Source organism: Bufo bufo, chromosome 9, assembly GCF_905171765.1.
Source record: "Bufo bufo chromosome 9, aBufBuf1.1, whole genome shotgun sequence".
NCBI lineage: Eukaryota > Metazoa > Chordata > Amphibia > Anura > Bufonidae > Bufo > Bufo bufo.
In genome coordinates, this window is record NC_053397.1 from 159,457,046 (window position 1) to 159,482,662 (window position 25,617).

At 42.4% G+C, this 25,617-nt stretch overlaps 2 protein-coding genes across 5 annotated transcripts in view; both read right to left on the reverse strand.

The window, feature by feature from the left end:
• Positions 1–10,699: 10,699 nt before the first annotated feature.
• Positions 10,700–12,481, reverse strand: LOC120978941 (urotensin-2 receptor-like). Its single transcript, XM_040407396.1, has one exon. It carries the CDS (start codon positions 12,092–12,094, stop codon positions 11,105–11,107), a length of 990 nt encoding a protein of 329 aa, XP_040263330.1. The 5' UTR covers positions 12,095–12,481; the 3' UTR covers positions 10,700–11,104.
• A 4,109-nt stretch (positions 12,482–16,590) lies between these two features.
• LOC120978870 (arf-GAP with dual PH domain-containing protein 1-like) overlaps positions 16,591–25,617 on the reverse strand; it is a 42,685-nt gene continuing 33,658 nt past the window's right edge. For 2 of the 4 annotated variants that reach the window (XM_040407257.1, XM_040407258.1), the window contains 3 exons: positions 23,604–23,675; positions 20,069–20,297; positions 16,592–16,822 (listed from right to left, as the gene is read on the reverse strand). In XM_040407257.1, the coding sequence (XP_040263191.1) occupies positions 16,794–16,822; positions 20,069–20,297; positions 23,604–23,675 (330 nt within the window). In that variant the 3' untranslated portion in view covers positions 16,592–16,793. Of the gene's footprint in view, positions 16,823–20,068; positions 20,298–23,603; positions 23,676–25,617 lie in introns of all 4 variants that reach the window. The other 2 variants (XM_040407259.1, XM_040407256.1) reach the window with 2 other exon arrangements.

Sequence of the window (25,617 nt, forward strand, 5' to 3'; positions counted from 1 at the left end):
AGCACACTGTTATGTACTACTGACATTAGCAGATCGCTAATCAGCCAGATACATAACAGTATTTCTCATGACAGAAACCCTTTAAAGGGAACCTGTCACCGGGATTTTGTGTATAGAGCTGAGGACATGGGTTGCTTGATGGCCGCTAGCACATCCGCAATACCCAGTCCCTATAGCTCTGTGTGCTTTTATTGTGGGAATTTTTTTTCCCATAAATATGCAAATTAACCTGAGATGAGTCCTGTACATGAGATGAGTCAGGGACAGGACACATCTCAGGTTAATTTGCATATGTATCAAATCATTTTTTTTTACACAATAAAAGCACACAGAGCTATGGGGACTGGGTAATGCGGATGTGCTAGCGGCCATCTAGCAACTCATGTCCTCAGCTCTATACACAAAATCCCGGTGACAGGTTCCCTTTAAGCTGTCTGACATTAGCGATGTGCTAATATCCGCTGAATATAACTATGCAGTGAAGGAAGGACGCTCGGCGGCTACTGGCTTCCTCACTGCGGCTGCGCCGAATACTGAACGGCGCGAGATTTACACTGCAGACACGGCCGGCGGGAGGAGAGCAACCTGGCCCTGTCAATCAAGAGAAGAAGGCCGTGAAAAGAGGTGGGCAAACAGAGCCTCTAGGAGCAGGTTCAACACCCCCCCCCCCCCCCCCCCCCCCCGGCTCCTAGAGGCTAATTAGCATATTATAACAGTTCATTTTTCTCAATAAAAGCTTCAGGCAGTGAGATGGCACTAATATAGTTATGTTTAGCTGACATTAGCACATCGATAATGTCAGCCATCTTAACTCCTTAAAGGGGTTATCCCACTTTGCATTTTCATACTTACCTACTGCCAGCGCGCCGTTCACTTCCTGGATTCTGGCTGGGGGCGGGCCTCATCTTGATTGAAGTCTTCTCCCGGCTGGGCCGCGCGCTGGACTGAACGCGCACACCGCCTTGTTGCATGTTGAAGCTCTACTTGGAACCTTGTTAAGATCCAACAATGTAAAATATGATTTTTTGCCATTTTTCAAGTGGTCTTAAACTTTTGATCAGGACTGTATCAGTGTTTGCTAAAGATTCCGCTCCTCTCTCGCAAAAATGTCTAACTCATATTGTGCAGGATATTCATTTGAGGGTGGGTGATTCTCATGTTGAATCTATTTCTTGTTTTGTTCTTAAAGGTTTGCCTGCTCCGCTGGTTCTGGGTTTACAATGGGTGACCAAACATAATCCTACCATTGGTTGGCAAACTAGACAAATCAGTAATTGGAGTGATTTTTGTATGGACAACTGTCTCGGCGCATCTACTTCTGGGGTATCCACTAAGGTGTTACCTCCGTTTCTTTCTGATTTTTCGGACATATTCTTGGAAGGTGGAGATCGGGAGTTGCCCCTCCACCGAGAGTATGATTGTCTGATCAATCTTATTCCCGGAGCTAAATTGCCAAAATCTCAGTTATATAATCTTTCCCAATCCGAAAGAGTAGCTATGTGAGAGTATATTGCCGAGAGTTTGGCAAAAGGACATATTAGACCATCTAAATCACCTATGGCAGCGGGGTTCTTTTTAGTAAAAAAGAAAAAAGACGGGTCCCTTAGACTTTGCCTAGATTTCCGGGAACTGAATCTCATTACTGTCCGGGACCCTTATTCCCTTCCCTTGATTCCGGATCTATTTGATCAGATTGTCGGTGCCAAGGTGTTTTCTAAGTTGGATTTAAGAGGAGCTTATAATCTGAATCAGGGAAGGGGATGAATGGAAGATGGCCTTCAATACCCAATACCCTTTGGTTTAACTAATGCCCCGGCAGTCTTCCAGCACTTTATCAATGACATTTTTCATCATTTGTTGGGGAGGTTTATAGTTGTTTACCTCGTTGACCTACTGAATTACTGACCTGATATGGAGACTCATCAGGATCATTTAAGACAAGTATTATTGATCCTTTGGGAGAATAAATTGTATGCTAAATTGGAAAAATGTGTGTTTGCTGTTCAGGAACTGCAGTTTCTGGGTTATTTACTTTCTGCCTCAGGTTTTCGCATGGATACCGAAAAGGTCCGTGCGGTACTAGAATGGGACCAGCCAGAGAATCAGAAAGCTCTGATGCGGTTTTTATGATTTACTAATTACTACAGGAAATTCATCCTGAATTATTCCACTATTGTCAAATCTTTGACCGATATGACTAGGAAGGGCGCTGACTTCTCTGTCTGGTCGAAAGAGGCATTACAGGCTTTTTCTGCTATTAAGGAATGTTTTGCTTCCGCTCCTATTCTGATGCAACCCGATGTGTCTCAACCCTTCATTGTGGAGGTTGACGCATCAGAAATGGGAGTCGGAGCAGTTTTGTCGCTAATGGCGTCCGTGTGCTTTTTTTCTCTAAGAAACTCTCTGCTGCCGAAAGAAATTATGATGTTGGGAATAGAGTTGTTGGCCATCAAATTGGCCTTTGAGGAATGGCGTCATTGGCTAGAAGGAGCGATTCATCCGATTATGGTAATTTCTGACCATAGGAATCTGGCTTACCTGCAATCAGCTAAGCGTCTGAACCCTAGGCAGGCCAGATAGTAATTGTTCTTTACCAGGTTTAATTTTGTGGTCACTTATCGTCCTGGGATCAAAAACGTCAAAGCGGATGCTTTGTCACGTAGCTTTCCTGGGTGGGGGGGGGGATTCAGAGGTTCCCGCTCCGATTTTGGCTGATGGGGTGGTGGTATCCGCTCTTTATCCTGAGCTGGAGGCGGAAGTGCTGGGGGCTCAAGGTGAGGCACCTGATTCCTGTCCTCCAGGTTAGTTGTTTGTTCCTTCAGAACTGCGACACAAGGTGTTCAAGGAACATCATGATACTGTCCTTGCGGGACACCCTGGGAGTAGATCCACGGTGGATCTTATTTCCCGGAGATTCTGGTGGCCAGGTTTGCTTAAATGTGTTGAGGGCTATGTTGCAGCTTGTGAGACATGTGCACGCGCTAAGGTAGCTCACACTCGGCCATCAGGATCTCTTCTTCCGTTGTCCATTCCATCTCGTCCTTGGACGCATTTGTCCATGGACTTCATCACTGATTTACCAAGTTCCTCTGGGAAAACTGTGATTTTGGTGGTGGTGGACCGCTTCAGTAAGATGGCTCACTTTGTACCATTATCAGGTTTGCCCAATGCTAAAACTCTCGCTCAGGTGTTTATTGATAACATCGTGAAATTACACGGCATCCCCTCTGATGTGGTGTCTGATAGAGGGACGTAATTTGTTTCCAGGTTTTGGAAGGCACTCGTCTGGGTATTCAGTTGTCTTTCTCTTCAGCTTTCTATCCTCAGTCAAATGGACAAACTGAGCGCACTAACCAGAACCTGGAGACTTATTTGAGGTGTTTTGTCGCTGAGAATCAGGAAGAATGGTCATCGTTTTTGTCCTTGGCTGAGTTTGCCTTGAATAACCGTAGACAGGAGTCAACTGATAAGTCACCATTTTTTGGCGCATATGGTTTTCACCCTCAGTTTGGTACTTTTTCTGGGACCGAATCTTCTGGTATACCTGAAGAGAAGAGATTCTCTTCTTAGAAACATAGAAACATAGAATGTGTCGGCAGATAAGAACCATTTGGCCCATCTAGTCTGCCCAATATACTGAATACTATTAATAGTCCCTGGCCCTATCTTATATGAATGATGGCCTTATGCCTATCCCATGCATGCTTAAACTCCTTCACTGTATTTGCAGCTACCACTTCTGCAGGAAGGCTATTCCATGCATCCACTACTCTCCCAGTAAAGTAATACTTCCTTATATTACTTTTAAACCTTTGCCCCTCTAATTTAAAACTGTGTCCTCTTGTGGTAGTTTTTCTTCTTTTAAATATGCTCTCCTCCTTTACCGAGTTGATTCCCTTTATGTATTTAAAAGTTTCTATCATATCCCCTCTGTCTCTTCTTTCTTCCAAGCTATACATATTAAGGTCCTTTAACCTTTCCTGGTAAGTTTTATCCTGCAATCCATGTACTAGTTTAGTAGCTCTTCTCTGAACTCTCTCTAGAGTATCTATATCCTTCTGGAGATATGGCCTCCAGTACTGCGCACAATACTCCAAGTGAGGTCTCACCAGTGTTCTGTACAGCGGCATAAGCACTTCACTCTTTCTACTGCTTATACCTCTCCCTATACATCCAAGCATTCTGCTGGCATTTCGTGCTGCCCTATTACATTGTCTTCCCACCTTTAAGTCTTCTGAAATAATTACTCCTAAATCCCTTTCCTCAGATACTGAGGTCAGGACTGTGTCAAATATTCTATATTCTGCCCTTGGGTTTTTACGCCCCAGGTGCATTATCTTGCACTTATCCACATTAAACTTAACTGAACACGAACTAGGAGCAAGAGATCCACAAAACACCAGCAGAGAACTCCAGGAGAAACTATAAATCGCAAGGGCTATAGTGAGAGGCAGGACTAGATAGCATCAATAACAAACTAATGAAAACTAATGTCTTCTATCTGGCGGAAGATTCAGGTTAATTTGAAAAAGATGGGCGAAAGATATAAACGGATGGCTGACAAGAGACGTATGACTCGTCCGGACCTGTGTGTGGGTGATTTGGTGTGGTTGTCCACTAAGAACATTAAGTTGAAAGTACCCTCTTGGAAGTTGCGCCCAAGATTTATTGGTCCTTACAAAATCTCGCCCATTATTAATCTGGTGGCGTCTGGAACTTCCGCAGGCCGGGAAGATCCATAATGTGTTTCACAGGTACTTGTTGAAGAAGTATGTTGAACCTGCTGAACCATCTCCTTTGCCTCCTCCTCCTGTTTTGGTAGATGGTAATCTGGAGTTTCAGATCTCCAGAATACTCAACTCGTGTGTTCTTCGGTGTTCCTTTCAGTACCTGGTGCATTGGAGGGGATACGGTCCTGAGGAAAGAATGTGGGTTCCGGCTACCGATGTCAATGCTAGCCACCTTGTGAACACCTTTCACAGGGCACACCCGGATAAAGTTGGTCCTGGGTGCCCGGAGGTCACCCGTAGAGGGGGGAGTACTGTCACGCCCTGCCCTGTGAATGATCTGAGAAGATCTGTCAGACTTGCTGCACGTGAACCTATCTGACAGATTGCTTTGTTGTGGCTTTGGGCAGGATCCCACCCCTCACAGGTTCTGCTCATTAGTTTGTTATTGATGCTATCTAGTCCTGCCTCTCACTATAGCCCTTGCGGTTTATAGTTTCTCCTGGAGTTCTCTGCTGGTGTTTTGTGGATCTCTTGCTCCCAGTTCGTGTTCAGTTAAGTCCTCCTTCCTTCCCTTTTGTTGTTTGTTCTGGCTAGGCCTTAGGTAGACGTGGGTTGCTTCATCCTGTGCAAGGAACCGGTTGTCTTTTCGCCTGCTCCCTAGCTGAGGGTTTGTATCAGTTGCAGCAGGCATTAGGTTCGAGTGCATGAACACTTCTACCATCGAGATTTGTTCATGTTTGTAGCAGTCAGGGAAAAGGCTCAGGACCTTTCCTTGTTCCCTAGCTGTGGGGCCTAGCCTGTTGTTTTGTGTAATTTTTAATTCCTAAGGCCCCTTTCAGATGAACGAGTTCGACTTGCAGCTTGAGTATGTGGCAGCTTCCGTCCAGACCTCCCAGTACTGACAGGGTCGCATAGTATTATATTGATTTATGGTGTTATGTAACCCTTACATTTCTGGAATGTATTAGATAAAACAGTGACATAATGCTGTCAGTGTTATCCAATACATTCCAGAACTGTAAGGGTTACATAGCATCATAAATCAATATAATGATGCTGGGAGGTCAGGACGGGTGCTCTCTCTGACACACGCTGCGAGTCCAGTGCATGAAACTTGCTCGTGTGAAAGGGGCCTAAAACCCGGGATGTGCCTTATCATCAGGTGCGTCTTATAAAGCGAGAAATATGGTATATATACATTATATAGAGCAGTGTACTGAGGTACGAGATATAATAGATACAGTGTGTACAGATATATGTGGTCAGTTATACATTATGGTCACTGTGTGAGGTACAGACAGCTCATCTCAAGTTTGCCTTAATGTCTTCCAATGTGATCAAAGGCTCAGATGAGTTTTGACCCCTTCCCGCCATAAAAAGTTTTAGTTTTTCCTCACCAACTTCAAAGAGCCGTATCCTTTTTTTTTTAGGCTACTTTCACACTCTGATCAGTTTTGCCCTAATGCATTCTGAATGGAAAAGGATCCGCTCAGAATGCATCAGTTTGCCTCAGTTCAGTCACCATTCCATTTTGGAGGCGGACACCAAAACGCTGCCTGGAGCGTTTTGCTGTCCGCCTGATGAAGCAGAGCCAAACGGATCCGTCCTGGCACACAATGGAAGTCAATAGGGATGGATCAGTTTTCTCTGTCAGAATCTGGCATAATAGAAAACGGATCCGTCCCCCATTGACTTTCAATTGTGTTCAAGACGGATCCGTCATGACTATAGAAGACATAATACAACCGGATCCGTTCATGATGGATGCATGCGGTTGTATTATTGTAACTAAAGCGTTTTTGCAGATCCATGACGGATTCACTAAAAACGCTAGTGTGAAAGTAGCCTTCCTTTCCCATTCACATAGCTGTATTAGGGCATGTTGTTTGCGGAACAAGTATTTTTTTTTAATGGCATTTTTTTATATATCAAAAATTCAGAGATAAAGTGCATTTGTGCAGTATTTTGGGGGATTTTGCTTTTTTTACTCACACTAAAGATAACATTACATTTAGGCCTCATGCACACGACGGTTGTTCTGGTCCGCATCTGAGCCACAGTCTTTGCGGCTTGGGTGTGGACCCATTCACTTCAATAGGGCTGCAAAAGATGCACACAGCACTCCATGTGCTGTCTGCATCCGTTGCTCCATTACGTAGCCCTGCAAAAAAAATATAACAGTCCTATTCTTGTCCGTTTTAAAGACAAGAATAGGCATTTCTACAATGCGCCGCCTGTTTCGTTCCGCAAATTGCTGAAGGCACACGGGCGACTTCCGTGTTTTGCGGATCCGCAATTTGCGGACCGCAAAAATTGGAACGGTCGTGTGCATGAGGCCTTATTGTGTGGGTCAGTTCAGTTATAGTGATGCCAAAATTATATAGGCTTTCTTATGCTTTACTACTTAAATTTGTTTTTTAAAGAATGTTTTTTGCATTGCCATATTCTGATACCCATAATTATATTTACATCTATAGAGCTGTGTGAGGGCTTGTTTTTTTTCTGGGTGAGCTGTATTTTTTTTTTTTTTGGTACATGCAACTTCTTGATCACAATTTTTTCAGGAGCCTGAGGTGACAAAAAAACAGCAATTCGAGCATTTTTTCTGCTATGGAAATTCACTGTTCTGGATAAATAATTTAATATTTTAACAGAACAGACATTTTCGTACACATTGATACACTAATTTTTTATTTTTACATTTACAACTGGGAAAGGGGGTGATTTGAATTTTTAATAATTTATTCTTTTTAACGTACTTTTTCAGTTTTGTTTTTAATTTTTTTTCCGAACGTCTGATCATTCAATCGCTCAGACTGCAATGCTTAAAGGGGTTGGCCACTTTCTGGTTATTGTTGACCAATGTATTTGTGAGATGATTATACGGCACTTACTAATATAGCCTTTGTTGAAATTCTGCACCATTTTGTATATTTCATAAGGTATACCCCCTTGTTTACAAAGTCTTTTGTGCTGTCCACTCAGAGGTCCTGTCCATAAGATGGCCGCTGCTGATGGAGGGTCATGTGACCAGGCAGATCACCTCCATGTGATGTTTTCAACATTCAAATACACTGCACCTGCCATCTTCACTTGTACTGTTGGAAGTTTAGTGCAGGTGCTGTGTGTTTGAATGCAAGAGACTAAGGACTGTTTCACACGAGCGGACGCCGTGCGTGTCATCTGCTGCGTGAATGACAGTCAGGAAAAATATCACAGTGAGATAAAGTTGTCACTGTGATTTTGTAGTAAAGAGATCACAGAGAGGCATGGAGCATTATCAATCATGTTAATGCTCCGTGTCTTTGCTGTCCAGTGCAGGGCTTGGCTGTCATTCACGCAGGGGATGACACGCATGGCATCCACTCATGTGAAACAGCACTAAGTGTTGTATCTGCTCACATCTCCATCAGTGGCCATCACTGGCGTACATACAGGGGTCGCAGTTGTGACCAGGCCCGGCACTCCAGGGGGTCCGGCCGCCTGTTGACCCCTGCCCTGCCCTGCAGTAGTGCTGTGTACTATAGTATCCGGGGCCCGCCGCCCAGTGCTCCTCGTTTCCGCGTTCCCCCCCCGCGCTTTAATATACTTCCTCTCCCCGGCCGGCGCTTCACTGTCCTGAGCGCGTACAGCGTCAGGATGTAGTGCGCGCACTATGACCTGACGCTGCACGCTGTCAGGTGACAGTGCAGCGCCGGCTGGGAAGACAGAGAGAGAAGCGGAGCGCGACTTCTGGTCTGATCAGTTTCACACCGGGGCCCCATGGATTGTGTGTACGCCACTGGCGGCCATCATATGGACAGGACCTTTGTGTGAACAGCACAAAAGACTTTGTAAACAAGGGAATATACCTTATAAAATATAGAAAATGGTGCAGAATATCAACAAATTCTCCATATTCCCCTTTCGCCATTATGAGAAAAAATCTCAGAAGTGGTTAATATTGTTTCGTGAAATAGAACCGAAGGGTACTTCTAGCTAATGGCAATGATCTACCTCGAAGCAAAAAGAACATGAGTCAATCATTTAAATAGTTTACTAGATATATTTGGAATTCGTGCATTAAGCAGAGCTAACCAAGGGGACAAGCTGACCTAAAGATTTGTTTTAGCATGGACTAACCTCTCAACGTCTTTCTAATGAATTTTAAGAACTGGGCATATCCACCAAGTATGGAATAGGGTGCCCACCTCTCAACATCCTTGGAAGCAGTGGTTTAAGCAGGATGGGAAAATCCTATCCAAACTGTCAGGGTTAGATACCAGCGTAAGTAAGACTATAGGTAATTTCTTGTATGTTGTATTAATGTGAGCAGGTACAGTATGTATATTTTTCCTTATCTAATGCCAGAAGTTCTACAGAAGTTTTTAAATGTAGAAGCAAGAGAAACTTTAAAAGAGGAGGAGATAAAATGTTGAATATGTTCATTTGGGATTTATTTTATTTTATTTGTGTTTATTATGTTTTTCAAAATTGAAAAAAATATGTGGCAATCCGCATGTCAAAGTGATATCACGTGCACATGATTGAATTTTCCCCACTGAAAAAAAACATGTGGTCAATTATGACAAATATGGTCTATGACCACTCCTGACATGCCTGTTTAATAGCTTCATGCATTCCACATGTAATAACAATTCTGGAGCATCTATTCTTATGGCTCTATGTTGTGCCATTCCTTTATTATTACTACTAGAAGTTATGAATGAATTGCTAGCAGTCTGCAGTAAGGGTACAGAGGGGAGTAACCAGTTTGAGGTGTGAACCTGCAGTCTGACAATGGCAGCACTGATTAGATAGAATGAGCCTGTGCAGGTACATACCCCCAACTGGTTACCACCCCTCTCTACCCTTACTGCAGACTGCTAGCAATTAATTCATAACCACATGGGGAATGCATGTAGGCATGTCAGGAGAGGTGACAGGTCCCTTTTAAAGTTGAATACAGTCGTATAGCATACAGACAGTATAAATGACTGTAATAAAACAGAAACATAAAGGAATAACAAAAATAATGATTGTGGTTAAAAATATGCAGTAATAGAAGGAAAAACCGTGGCACTCCAACTTCTCAAATCAAGTCTGTGTTTATTTTTCCCCCAGCGTGCAACGTTTCGACTCCACTGAGTCTTTATCAAACATGCTTGATAAAGACTCAGTGGAGTCGAAACGTTGCACGCTGGGTGAAAAATAAACACGGACTTGATTTGAGAAGTTGGAGTGCCGCAGTTTTTCCTTCCATTTCTGCATCTTGGGATCCCTAGAGGCTAAGACCTAACACCACAGGCACCGCCACCGAATGGACTAACTGAGACACCTCAGAAGGTAGTGCTGTCTTATTTTATTTTTCTCTATAAAAATATGCAGTACCACCTGCTGCCCAACGACTGCAGACTGAAATGACACCTGTTAGGAACTCACAAAATCATCTGAGGTTTCGGGGGATCATATGTTGATTCTCTTTCCAAATACCATGTTGTCAGGCAAAAATCTCTTCCTATATTATGTTTGTCAATATCTAAATAAATCTTTCCCATACCTCAAAGAATTTGAGCAAATGGCACAAAAGTAGTCAGGGGCGGACTGGCCATTGGCTCTACAGGGAAATTTCCTGGTGGGCCAATGCCCAGGGGGGCCGCCAGAGCCTGCCTCATGGCCTCCGCCCAAGTACATAATGATCTGATGCTCTCAGCATTAATGATGGGATAATCAGGCACTAATGCACCTGGCCAACGGCCGCAGGCCCTCCTAAACTCAAATGTATGACTGTGCTCAGGACACTGATAAAGTTGAATACCGTGGCAAGGGTGGCAGTATTTTATGTGGTCAGTCTGACGACAAATGCTTTTCCAAGGTATAGGGTAAACCTAGGGTTATAACATAATGTAAACAGAGCCTTACTTCAGTCATACACCAAAATATTAAGGACAGTTGGAGACAGGCAGAAACATTTAATGACAGCAAGATTTGTAATGTTATATTCACTTCTGTCTTCATACATGTTGCTTGTATAGTCTTGTGACAACAGCAGTAACATCTCCTTGTTCTCCTAATCTTCTGAAAGCTGCAGAGCAAGGGGTTAACTACATACGCTGTGTATTCACCTGGACCTCTGCCAGCATATTCCAGATTACAATCTGCTGTGAAGTACACAGTTTCTCTGCTGACCAATAGTAAGTTATCTGCAAGTATTTCAGAAATATCTGTGAAATTCTGCCTAAACCTCTGAAACCTGTGATACTACTTCAATGGCTGGACAGCAGTTCAATGGCCATACAAAATAAGAGTCCAGGCATTTTGTATCACAATTTACATCACCCACAACATAAGCTCTATCAATGATATGTTCCATACTGTTAAACTAAAACCCTTATTTATCTCCCCAGGGTCCTTCTCTGCACGTCAGTATTGGCCTCACGCATCCGTTTGGTTACATGCTCCCTGTAGTTACGAGTCAACAACGTATACAGAAGGGGATTCACACAACTATTGGCATAGGTTAAGCAGGTAACTCCGAAGTTCAAGTAAATCTGAGCAGATGTTGCCAGTCCTAATAACTCATATTGATATGATTTTGCCAGCTGCCATGCCCAGAAAGGAACAAAACAGGCCCAATATACAATGATTATTGCAAATATGCGCAACATAACACATTGATTTAGTTTCCGTCTTGACCGTCGAAGCTCTTGTCCAGACATCCAGTATGCCCTTGCAAGACAGCTATAGAGATATACTATGATCAGACCAGGTCCCAGAATACTTGTAAAGAAAAGGACTGTCAAGTAGTGTCGGAATGACTCTGGTGTCCATGTAGGAAAGCATATTTTCTTGCCTGACCCATACTGGCTGTCCTGTAATCGCATCATGCACATCATGGGCAAGGTAAGGAGAAGAGATATAAGCCAGATTGTCAAGCTTGTTAATTTTCGATAGCACCGAGAAATGCGAGCCTTTAGAGGTTGTACTATCACTTGGTATCTCTCTAAACTCATTGCAGTAAGAGTATAGATGCTGGCATGCATGGTGAACAAGTCCATACTTAGAAGAAGTCTGCAACCAATATCCCCAAAGTACCAGTCTCTGGCCAAGTATGTGCTCACAACAAAAGGAATGGTGGATAGGTACAAAAGATCTGCCAAAGCAAGGTTCACCACATGGACACACATGGAGCCTACTGGTGTTTGTGATAACATAGTAATCACCAATACATATAGGTTTCCAGCCATACCCAGGAGAAACATAATAGCAAGTACTGCACTCAAAGTAGATGTAACCAAAACCTCTTCAGCAGAGCCTGGAGATTCCATAGACACGTTGGCTTTGTCCTGTATGTCCATTCTCCCATTAAGGGCTGGGTACAACATGTGAATTTGGGATGAACAGGAGAAGATCTTTTCTCAAGATTGTTTGTATTCTTCAAAATGAAAAGTAAGTTAGTCCATAAGCGAGTATCCCTGTAAGCCCAGCAGAAAGAATGATCTTTACCAGAACGTAATCTCAGATGTTAGTCCCCTAACTGTTCATTTCTGGTCTCACCCTTCACATTCTTGATATGTCCACTGGCAGCTTGGGCATAAAGCCAAAAGCTTCCTTCTCGTAGAAGTGCCTAGAGTGAACTAGCAGTGTGACTTGCGTGGTCTTCTCTTGCCTCCCTGCTCTCCACCCTTTCATGATTTAATCTGAGGGCCTCTTTTAAGCAGACTAGGTCTGCTGATCCATGTTTACTTTATTTCTACACAAAATAATATATGAATTTTAACCACCTCAGCCCCTATAGCTTAAACACCCTTAAAGACCAGGCCACTTTTTACACTTCTGACCTACCCTACTTTCACTGTTTATTGCTCGGTCATGCAACTTACCACCCAAATGAATTTTACCTCCTTTTCTTCTCACTAATAGAGCTTTCATTTGGTGGTATTTCATTGCTGCTGACATTTTTACTTTTTTTGTTATTAATCGAAATTTAACGATTTTTTTGCAAAAAAATTACATTTTTCACTTTCAGTTGTAAAATTTTGCAAAAAAAACGACATCCATATATAAATTTTTCTCTAAATTTATTGTTCTACATGTCTTTGATAAAAAAAAAATGTTTGGGTAAAAAAAAAAAAAATGGTTTGGGTAAAAGTTATAGTGTTTACAAACTATGGTACAAAAATGTGAATTTCCGCTTTTTGAAGCAGCTCTGACTTTCTGAGCACCTGTCATGTTTCCTGAGGTTCTACAATGCCCAGACAGTACAAACACCCCACAAATGACCCCATTTCGGAAAGTAGACACCCTAAGGTATTCGCTGATGGGCATAGTGAGTTCATAGAACTTTTTATTTTTTGTCACAAGTTAGTGGAAAATGATGATTTTTTATTTTATTTATTTTTTTCTTACAAAGTCTCATATTCCACTAACTTGTGACAAAAAATAAAAACTTCTATGAACTCACTATGCCCATCAGCGAATACCTTGGGGTGTCTTCTTTCCAAAATGGGGTCACTTGTGGGGTAGTTATACTGCCCTGGCATTCTAGGGGCCCAAATGTGTGGTAAGTAGTTTGAAATCAAAATGTGTAAAAAGTGACCGGTGAAATCCGAAAGGTGCTCTTTGGAATGTGGGCCCCTTTGCCCACCTAGGCTGCAAAAAAGTGCCACACATGTGGTATCGCCGTACTCAGGAGAAGTTGGGGAATGTGTTTTGGGGTGTCATTTTACATATACCCATGCTGGGTGAGATAAATATCTTGGTCAAATGCCAACTTTGTATAAAAAAATGGGAAAAGTTGTCTTTTGCCAAGATATTTCTCTCACCCAGCATGGGTATATGTAAAATGACACCCCAAAACACATTCCCCAACTTCTCCTGAGTACGGAGATACCACATGTGTGACACTTTTTTGCAGCCTAGGTGGGCAAAGAGGCCCATATTCCAAAGAGCACCTTTCGATTTTCACCGGTCATTTTTTTACACATTTTGATTTCAAACTTCTTACCACACATTTGGGCCCCTAGAATGCCAGGGCAGCATAACTACCCCACAAGTGACCTCATTTTGGAAAGAAGACACCCCAAGGTATTTCGTGACAGGCATAGTGAGTTCATGGAAGTTTTTATTTTTTGTCACAAGTTAGTGAAATATGAGACTTTGTAAGGGAAAAAAAAAATCATCATTTTCCGCTAACTTGTGAAAAAAAATATAAAATTCTAGGAACTCGCCATGCCCCTCACGGAATACCTTGGGGTGTCTTCTTTCCAAAATGGGGTCACTTGTGGGGTAGTTATACTGCCCTGGCATTTTCCAGGGGCCCTAATGTGTGGTAAGTAGGTAAATGACCTGTGAAATCCGAAAGGTGCTCTTTGGAATGTGGGCCCCTTTGCCCACCTAGGCTGCAAAAAAGTGTCACACATGTGGTATCTCCGTACTCAGGAGAAGTTGGGCAATGTGTTTTGGGGTGTCATTTTACATATACCCATGCTGGGTGAGATAAATATCTTGGTCAAATGCCAACTTTGTATAAAAAAAATGGGAAAAGTTGTCTTTTGCCAAGATATTTCTCTCACCCAGCATGGGTATATGTAAAATGACACCCCAAAACACATTGCCCAACTTCTCCTGAGTACAGCGATACCACATGTGTGACACTTTTTTGCAGCCTAGGTGGGCAAAGGGGCCCACATTCCAAAGAGCACCTTTCGGATTTCACCGGCCATTTTTTACAGATTTTGATTTCAAACCACTTCTCACGCATTCGCCCCCTAAAATGCCAGGGCAGTATAACTACCCCACAAGTGACCCCATTTTGGAAAGAAGACACCCCAAGGTATTTCGTGATGGGCATAGTGAGTTCATGGAAGTTTTTATTTTTTGTCACGTTAGTGGAATATGAGACTTTGTAAGGAAAAAATAAAAAAATAAAAAAATCATCATTTTCCGCTAACTTGTGACAAAAAATATAAAATTCTAGGAACTCGCCATGCCCCTCACGGAATACCTTGTGGTGTCTTCTTTCCAAAATGGGGTCACTTGGGGGGTAGTTATACTGCCCTGGCATTTTCCAGGGGCCCTAATGTGTGGTAAGTAGGTAAATGACCTGTGAAATCCGAAAGGTGCTCTTTGGAATGTGGGCCCCTTTGCCCACCTAGGCTGCAAAAAAGTGTCACACATGTGGTATCGCCGTATTCAGGAGAAGTTGGGCAATGTGTTTTGGGGTGTCTTTTTACATATACTCATGCTGGGTGAGAGAAATATCTCGGCAAAAGACAACTTTTCCCATTTTTTATACAAAGTTGGCATTTGACCAAGATATTTATCTCACCCAGCATGGGTATATGTAAAATGACACCCCAAAACACATTGCCCAACTTCTCCTGAGTACGGCGATACCACGTGTGACACTTTTTTGCAGCCTAGATGCGCAAAGGGGCCCACATTCATTTTATGAGGGCATTTTTAGACATTTGGATCCCAGACTTCTTCCCACGCTTTAGGGCCCCTAGAATGCCAGGGCAGTATAAATACCCCACATGTGACCCCATTTTGGAAAGAAGACACCCCAAGGTATTCAATGAGGGGCATGGCGAGTTCATAGAAATTTTTTTTTTTTGGCACAAGTTAGCGGAAATTGATATATATTTTTTTTCTCACAAAGTCTCCCTTTCCGCTAACTTGGGACAAAAATTTAAATCTTTCATGGACTCAATATGCCCCTCACGGAATACCTTGGGGTGTCTTCTTTCCGAAATGGGGTCACATGTGGGGTATTTATACTGCCCTGGCATTCTAGAGGCCCTAAAGCGTGAGAAGAAGTCTGGAATATAAATGTCTAAAAATTTTTACGCATTTGGATTCCGTGAGGGGTATGGTGAGTTCATGTGAGATTTTATTTTTTGACACAAGTTAGTGGAATATGAGACTTTGTAAGAAAAAATATAATAATTTCCGCTAACTTGGGCCAAAAAAATGTCTGAATGGAGCCTTACAGGGGGGTGATCAATGACAGGGGGGTGATCAATGACAGGGGGGTGATCAATGACAGGGGGGTGATCAGGGAGTCTATATGGGGTGATCACCCCCCTGTCATTGATCACCCCCCTATAAGGCTCCATTCAGATGTCCGTATGTGTTTTGCGGATCCGATCCATGTATCAGTGGATCTGTAAAAATCATACGGACATCTGAATGCAGCCTTACAGGGGGGTGATCAATGACAGGGGGGTGATCAGGGAGTCTATATGGGGTGATCACCCCCCTGTAAGGCTCCATTCAGATGTCCGTATGTGTTTTGCGGATCCGATCCATCTATCAGTGGATCCGTAAAATTCATACGGACCTCTGAATGGAGCCTTACAGGGGGTTATCAATGACAGGGGGGTGATCAATGACAGGGGGGTGGGGTGATCAGGGAGTCTATATGGGGTGATCTAGGGTGATCAGGGGTGAATAAGGGGTTAATAAGTGACGGGGGGGGGGGGAGTATAGTGTAGTGGTGGTTGTTGCTACTTTACTGAGCTACCTGTGTCCTCTGGTGGTCGATCCAAACAAAAGGGACCACCAGAGGACCAGGTAGCAGGTATATTAGACGCTGTTATCATAACAGCGTCTAATATACCTGTTAGGGGTTAAAAAAAATCACATCTCCAGCCTGCCAGCGAACGATCGCCGCTGGCAGGCTGGAGACCCACTCTCTTACCTTCCGTTCCTGTGAGAGTGCGCGCCTGTGCGCGCGCGTTCACAGGAAATCTCGCGTCTCGCGAGATGACGCACGGATGCGTCCAGAAGGAATGAATCAACCACCTTCCGGACGCATCCGTGCGTTAGGCGGTCGGGAGGTGGTTAAAATAACTTGTGGCAATTTTAATGCAATAGACAGACTGCATGGGTTACATTTTTGACATGGTTTAATAGGCAGTGCAAACACTTGCCTGGCACAGAGTTAAAAGATTATTTACTATACAATAAAACAGACATATTCAACAACGTGCTGAAACACCACACGTGGATAATAAAGTAGTCCAGTGTCTGAATGGCTGGAATGTTGTGCAGTTTCTTGTGATTTCAGGCAGTGATGTGTTAGGAACGGTGTTTAAACTGAGCTTCAACTAGAAGAAAAGAGAAAAAAAAACAGAATCATTTCACTGAAGAACAAGTAGACCGAAGTACCTGGAGATAGTATAGTTACAACATACAGTATGAAGTGACATATAAAAATGGAATACATAGATGGTAGCGCTCTGATTGCATCCAAGTATCACTTTGAGGTACACTGTACTTTGCCTCAACCCTGCCTTTAATAGCTGATCTATTGGGTTTCCCCGGAAGGATGCCATATGTGGGCTAAACTCTGCCCAACCACGGTGCCGATGGCTGCATGATTTTGAAGGTAAGAATTTGTAGGTAAGCATCAGTGCAAAGGAAGAAAGCCTTTGTTGAGGTTTGATCTATGATTGTTTAACCATCTGTGAAGAGATTGGGTCGTGCGCCTGACATAGTGTTTGTCACATTTATGTATTATGTAGTTGGGCTGACATGGTATTTTAGTTTGAATATTTCTCCAGTGAAATTAGACTTGAAGATCTGTTATTTATGTTTAAAGAGCAGTCCCACAAAAATTGTATTCTCTGGCAAGGTAGACAGGTACATGATGTAAATTGTAGTGAAGATAATCTTCTTACCAGTGACTGTATATATTACCCATTTTTTTATGGTCCTTAGCTGTGTCATGTGATCGACACTATGACTCCAGCTGACACAGCGTCTTATGTGTGGACAGGAAGTCACTTTCTCTATTTATTCCTTGGAGACTCACATCAAGACTCTAGGGATTTTATTCACCGTCCACTGACTCTCAACTCAGACTATGAGAACAAAGAATCTCTGAAACAATGGTGGGTAGTCCACTGGATCGGACACAAGAGTCAGACCATGTTACCATACTAAATGTCCGATCCTGCTGCACTGTCTCTCCTACCTTTTTAAGGCTTTGTCATTTTAAGAATAAAACAATAAATACATTTAAGACACCGAATCACGCGCTCATTCATACTACATGTCTCCAATGTTACTCATATCATTGTCCGTTCACAGCGATACACTTTATTTAGTGCAATAATGTCGAGTTCAAGCGTGTCCATATTTTATCAAACTTCTGGGGACATCATTTTCTGTTGGTATACAGGATTTTGTATAAAGGAACATATTTATTCATTAGCTGAATCCAGTGAGTAAGGTTAAGCGAGACAGTGGATTTCCAGGACATTATTAGTATTTTGCCAGCACAAAAGAGGACAAAATGGAAAAAAGCCTATCATATGCATTTCAGTAGTGTGGAGGGAGGTGGAAAATGGCAAAAGGTCACAATTTGTGGCACCAAAAACTAGTGTACAAAGATGATACATTCACCTCATGAAGTGCTGATCCAACAGATACAAGTAAGCCTCTTCATGGATGAAATAATCCACCCACAGGGATGTTGTAATGTCAACGCTTGTCTCAAGTGAAATGACAAAAGCTATAGGTTCTCTGTGATGGCTGCAAGTGTTGTGTTTGCACTTACTAAAGGCACCTCTACACCTCCCCTGTATGGGAGCAGGTGATCGCTGCAGCCCACTCTGATGAACTGGGGCTGCTTTGATTTTGCATAATGTATTTTGCATAATTAATGGGACCAGGAATTCTATCAGAAAATCCTGAAAAAGAATGTTTGTCCGTTAATTTGTGACCTAAAGCTCAAGCGTAGTTGGGTTATATAAGTTTGGAATGGCCATTTAAAAGCTGCATTGTGTTTTCTTACATTGTCTTTATCTTTTACAAAAACAAGCTGGATGAAATACAACATTTTAATGTGACAAATTAGCAAAAATAGAAGAAATCGCATGAGAGGCAAATATTTTTTCACAGTACTGCAGGCTGCGTAATAAACACTGTCCGCATATGCAACCTACTGTATATGGCTGAAATCAACAGCAGCAAAATCTGTGCCAAATCCTGTGGTTTTGACTGCAGATTTCAGTGCGTAAATACTGTAGATTAACGGCAGATTTGATTTTTTGCATTGCAAACGGTGAAATCCACATTCGAAATATGCAGCATGTTAACTGCTACGATTCAAAAATTCTAAATGCATGCCAAGTTATGTGCAGATTTGATTGCAGAAACTTTCCACGGCTCATGGAAGAGATTTTAAAAATGTAATCCTCTTTGCTGTTACTGTAAATACTGTGGATTTTCCACATGCAATTTCATTGCAGAAGATTTGCAACTTGTAAACCTGCTAAATATGGCTTCTATAGTTGCTGCTCTCTGAATGCAGCTATAAGAGCAGAAAAATTGGCAGCAATAAAAACCACAAGACTAAACGGTAGAATTGTCTGACCATCGAACTATTGTGCCAAATCCAACATATAACAGATTCCAATGGCTCATGAAAGACACAATTGACAGATAATTGGGTCCATCAAACTTTTGCAGTGGTATTCTTTCTTTTGATAGCTGGAATAGTGCTGCATGCTCTGCTGTTTTTGTAATCTGACATACTGTCAAATGCAGGTTCCAAACTGAGCTTCCAACAAAAAAATATTAATTTATACATTAAATAACTCTATGGAAACATCCAGACCATGACAATCGCTGCCTGAAACGTGGGCATTCTGCAAGAACAACCTCATGGACCTCTGGGGAGCAGGTTAGTAAAACTGTGGAGATGGCTTTTGCAGGAATGTCACTTTTAGCAGATGCAGTAAATGTCAATCATTGCTTTTACAGTTACAATAGCAGTAATCTCAACATACATGCTTTTAGTCTGTTACGGTAGTAGCTAGAGGCATTTTAGCCCATTAAAATGAGTAAGTTAAGACTTAAAGTGGTCATCTAGGATTTATTTTTATTTACTAGCAGCCGTCCATCCCACACAGCAGGACCTTTGAAGAGAGCTATACTTCTTAACTCCCCACCACTCTGTTTCAACTCCATTACTGTCTCCTGCACAGAAGTGGGTCACTGCTGCAGTCAATGTCTGACCTCAGCGGTGTCAGAGAGCTAATGGATCACATGGCGCTTGGGGAAATGTCACTCCTGGGGCCAATAATTGGCTGCAATGGTAGACATGACTCTGTCCGTGCGAACATTGACAGGAAGTCTGGTAAAGGCAGCCTGGGAGCTACGGAGCCGGAACAGATAAGTATAGATCTCTTCACAGGTCCCCCTACCTGGGGGAAACTGCAAAAATAAAAATACTGGACAAACTTTTAAGCAGACCATACACACTAGATGAGATGTATGTCGGCTGGACCTGATTTACTGGCAAATGCCTGCATAAAAGGGATTAAAAGAGATAAGGGATGTTTTACCTGCATATTCTCGTACTGTCATGGGTCTACTGATAACCTTCTTAAACACACTGAGCCAATTTTCCCTTTCTTGTTCGCTCTCACAGGTAAATAGGTAAGTACGGTCAGGAGTATTAATAGATATGCCATAATTCCATATATTGCTGTATGAACTTGGGATAATCTCAGCCTTTACTTGATAGCCATTTTCACTACTCCCCAAAAACACCTCACCTTTAGCAAAAGCATCCTGAAATAAAAATGGAGAAAACCTTGTTAATCGAGATCGTGAAGTCACAAAGTCAACTAGAAAAGCTACAATTTCTGGGGAAATTGTGTGAAGTGTTGTTGCCTCCACCAGTAGTCTACAACTGGAGTGGCTTGAGTAACTGTTGTGTGGTTGGAGTGGCTGGAGTAACTGTGGAAAGGCTGGACTGGGCAGAGTAACTTTATGTTGTGAGTAACTGTGTGGAGTGTTTGAAGTGAGTAAAGATAGTAAACATTACACTAACCAATTGATTGATCAAATTTAAAAAGTGCACATGGCAAGCTCGATAGAGTGAGAAATGCATTTCAACTTTTATTTATATAGCACATTTAATTGTAATGTTGTTGCCCAAAGTGCTTCACAGTTACATGAAAACATCTATAAAAAACATTAGCAGCCGATTTGTGTAGGTGGGCTTGAAAATGAGGGAGTGGTGGCAGTTTAGAAATCATGTCCTGATTTTTCAGCTCACACTCTAGCTGGCTGCTCACACACCTGCGTTCCTATGGCAACTCACTCTACAGCAAGGGCAGAGAAGAGCGGTTTAAACTGCTCCAACTTGCTCATTTCACTGGCGGTTGCCATCTTCAAGCGGTTGTAGTTAAAAAATTCTAAATCCTACAGCGAAGAGCCTTATATTGTGAGAATTACAAGACCCAGACCTACATTTTGATGCATAGCATGTCTCTGAAATATAAAAAATGAAGGCACAGTCGCAGTTTAGAAATTGCCCTTCAAATTTGAGGTGGCTAGAGTGGAGTTTCAATTAATGTCAATGGGCGGCGTGAGTTGCAAACAAATAGTTTTCACAATATGACCATAAGCACTATGGCTTAGCCGTGGACATTTTTAGTGGCAGCAGGGATAGCTGAACGTTTTGATATAAGATTTGTGTAGGTGGGCTTGAAAATTAGGGAGTGGTGGCAGTTTAGAAATCATGTCCTGATTTTTCAGCTCACACTCTAGCTTTTGTCGGCTTCCACTCTAGTTTTGAACATTCCACCATTCATTCCTATGGGACCAATTTTGCCACAAAAACGACGCTATTTCGTGAACCATTCGGCGAAACGTTCCCCAAAGATAGTATATTACTGTCTATGTAGTGTAAAAACTGTGGGAGGAGTTAGGGTGGTAAATTTGGCTATAATAATAAGAATATATATGTGAGATAACAGTAAGTGGTCTTGTCATGCAAGAACACTTAAGGTTGAGTAGTATCATCTTCTCATTGGATCTGCCCCTCATTGGATAACCCCTTATTGACCAGCCTGTTTTGAGCCTTAATAACCAAGGGATATTTTTTATTTATTTTATTTTATTTTTAAAGGTGCCATTTTGAATGGGAGAATGGGGAAAAAACAGCAATACTGCCAATGAGTTTTTACATTATACATTTTGCAGCTTTCATTTTTCAGCAAAAATACAATAAATTTACTCTCTGGGTCAGTAAGATGATTATAACGATGCTAAATATATATATCGTTTTTCTCCTCGGAGTAAGTACTTAAAAGTTCAAAATGTATTTGCTACCAGCAGTTCTCCACGCGATGAACCCTGATGTGCTGGATCTCTTTTGGAGATGCTCCCTACCGAATGCCTCTTTATTTCACATTTTCTGGTCTTGTCCGATAATGCCATTTTGGAGGCAAGTGACACGATTATTACAGGTTGCTATAGATACCCCTATCCCTAGGGATCCATCGACTCTACTCCTAAACATAGTCCCAACTACATTGAAAGGTCAGGGTGCCAAGGCTGCTCCTTCATATACTAACTGCAGCTAAATGTCTGATCGCTCTCCATTGGAAACGCACTGCACCACCTTTGGGATTAGATCTATATGCTGGGATACACGAGACCAGACTCGGTGGCTCTACTACAGAATACGACGGACAAATTCTTGAAATGCTGGCAACCATGGGACACTCGTAAGACAATGATAGCTTTATAGACTTGAAGAGACATTGTGTTTCATTTTACACACTTATTGTTATATCGTGCATTGACATTTACAGAAGTCTATTTGTATAGTATGCCAAAATTCTTGCAAACTGTTTGTGTTTATATTTAGTCAAAAATCAATAAATTATAAATGGGTAAAAAATGTATTTGCTTCAAGGTCTGTATTTAACTGACAATATTTTAGAATTGATACCTGTTATCTCTAAGGCTACTTTCACACTAGCGTTTCAGGGTCCGCTTGTGAGATCTGTTTCAGGGCTCTCACAAGCAGCCCAAAACGGATCAGTTCAGCTCCAAGGCATTCTGAATGGATAAGGATCCGTTCAGAATGCATCAGTTTGGCTCCGTTGCACCTCTAGAGGCGGACACCAAAACGCTGATTGCAGCTTTTTGATGTCCGCCTGACGATGCGGAGCCAAATGTAAGGCAATGGGGACGGATCAGTTTTCACTGACACAATATGGTGCAATTGAAAACGGATCCCCCATTAACTTTCAATGTAAGTCAGGACGGATCCGTTTTGACTTAGACTTTTTTTTTTAAGAATAATGCAAACGGATCCGTTCTGAACGGATACAAGCGTTTGCATTATCGGTGCGGATCCGACTGTGCAGATACAAGACGGATCCGCACCGAACACAGGTGTGAAAGTAGCCCAAGTTAAAGAGGTTGTCCAGGCTTTTAATATTGATGACCTGTCCTCAGGAAAGGTCATCAATATCAGATCGGCGGGGATCCGACACCCGGCACTGCTGCCGATCAGCTGTTTGAGGAGACGGCGTGTGCAGTGCGCATGTGCCGTTTCCCTTCTCTCTTCCTGCTCTGCTGCTGTGTGTCTATGGAAGAGCAGCAGCGGACGGGAAGAAAGAAGGGAGGCAGCATGTGCGCACTGTGCGTGCCATCTCCTCAAACAGCTGATTGGTGGGGGTGCTGGATGTCAGACCCCCCACCGATCTGATATCAGTGACCTATCCTGAGAACAGGTCATCAATTGAAAAAGCCCTGACAACCACTTTAATATTAGGACACGGTAAAACATGTCCTTCCAGTATTAGCTGTCCTAGGCTTGCCTGTCCCCTATAGAAAGTTCAATAATTCTATCACAAGGATTCCCTGGCATTATCAGAACTACAATCCTAAAGTGGTCCTCAGCGTTTCTGCTATTAATCCAGCAGTCTTTCCCTCCAGTAGGCACCGGAGTGCACTTGTCAGTGACAGTACCGCATTAGTCAGCAATGTATTTTTTGTGAGCTACTCTTATGTAACATATAGAAGTCAATTTTTATACAAAATATTAAATCTGAATCTCTGTATATAAAAATTTACCAGAGGGTCTTTGAAGTACATTAATCTCCTGTTATCTAGGGTGAACCATCTCTTCTTAAATGCATCAGTAGGCTATAAATAAATAAAAAATACAGTGGTTTTAAACATAATATCCGTTCATATTAGACAATATATTTTTTTGCTCGGGTTTTCTTGTACATTTATGTTGATGGCTGGCCATCAATATTTGATCAACAGGGGTCTGACACCCCGAACCTGGTTATTGCAGCTCTTCTCCCATTGAATTGAATGCACTGTCCACTATACAATGGACTGAGTTGTGTAGTTGCGGGTGCTTAGTTCTAGCAGTGGAGTTACTTCAGAACAGCTGATTGACAGCCCCTCCCCCCTGATTAGATATTGATGACCAATCCTGAGGACAGGCCATCAATATAAAAATATTAGTATAAATGCAGCTCTCCCATATGCTTGTGAGTCTGTCACCTAGTTTTCATGTAATTAATTATTACCAAATTACAAATGGTCCTGATCCTCCTTTCCCCAGCTTTCTTCGCTTCCATTCGCAGCCTTCTCATGAGGTTTTTGTAAAAAAAACAAGGAGATCACGTATGTCCTACACTATGCTGGTCAGAAGTAGGGAGACGGGAGGGTTGGGCTTCCCTGATGTGCTTTCCTATTATAAGGCAGTTCAATTAAACAGATAGCTGCAGTTGATGTTCCCAGTAGGAGAGTTTGACCCTTTTGTTATAGCCAGCGCTGAAAACAGCAACTCTGATATAGGGTACATGTGGATCCCAAATCCTAAACCCAGATCGGTTTTGGACATAAACCCAATGTTACAAGGTCCTGTGGAAGTTTGGAGACAAATGGGCAACACCTTAGCCCCATGACCTTCCCCACTTATGCCAATGTCCTCACTGCCAGCTCTTCTCTCTTCCCCAGGTTCAGTTAAGGAGGGTTTGTGGCGCACTCTGAACAAGTGGACACTACGGGACGCTTTTACTAGAAAATCGATCTCTACTATAGAAGCGTTTGGGAGCTTTCTCCCAGCAGATACACCTGCAGTGACATTGTCTTTCTATTATACTGACTTCAGATATATTTGCTCTAAATTTTTAGCCCTTGACATAACGGAGAGAGATCTCACAGACTTTGAGCAATTGATGGTTTCAAACCTTCCCAGAACGAGGAAGATTTTATACTTATATCAAAATTTTTTGATAAATTCCCAGCATACGAAACCAATCTTCCTGAGCTCCTGGGAAAAAGAACTTGGCCTTACTTTAACAGACTTAGAGGCACGCTTTATTTTGGCACATCCTCAAGGTTTCTCCCGATGTGTTCGGCTTCAGGAAAACCATTATAAACTCCTGAGCCGTTGGTATAAGACTCCTGAAGTCCTCTTCTTGCACAAAGGCATTGAGTCTGATAGGTGTTGGCGATGTCAGAAGGCTAGGGGCTCTTATTTGCACATCTGGTGGACGTGTGACACCATCGCATAATTTTCCATTTGTAATCACCCCTGCGATGTTTTTTCTGACAAAAACCAGGTGACTCCTATCGTCCCTCTAAATCAAATCTTATCACACATTTGCTGGCTGTGGCAAAGTCACTGATCCCGCTACACTGGCTACAAATGTCTCCCCCTTCACTGGAAGAATGGTGTGCGAAGGTTGATCAGGTGTGCAATTTTGAAGAGCTTATTAGCTGGACCGAAAGGAAGAATAGGTCCTACTTGAAAATTTGGAACAAATGGAGATCCTGGAGGGGCATAACATGAGTGTGTTTATCCCCATATAAACCTTCCCTTTCCCAGTTTTCCCCTTTTGTCTTTAGCCCTTTATGTTTTTGTTTGTCAGTCCTGTCCTTGGTGTTTTCTGTTTAGTTTCTTCAACGTACATATTCGCGTGTGGTATAAACATATTGCTTGATGTTGGATTGATACCTGAGCTGATTATGTCAAGCTATAACCTGTAATAGGAGATTTCAAGAGGTGCTGTGGTTAAGGTGCCTCATTATGTATGCTTGTATGTAGTTTATTTGTGACAAAATT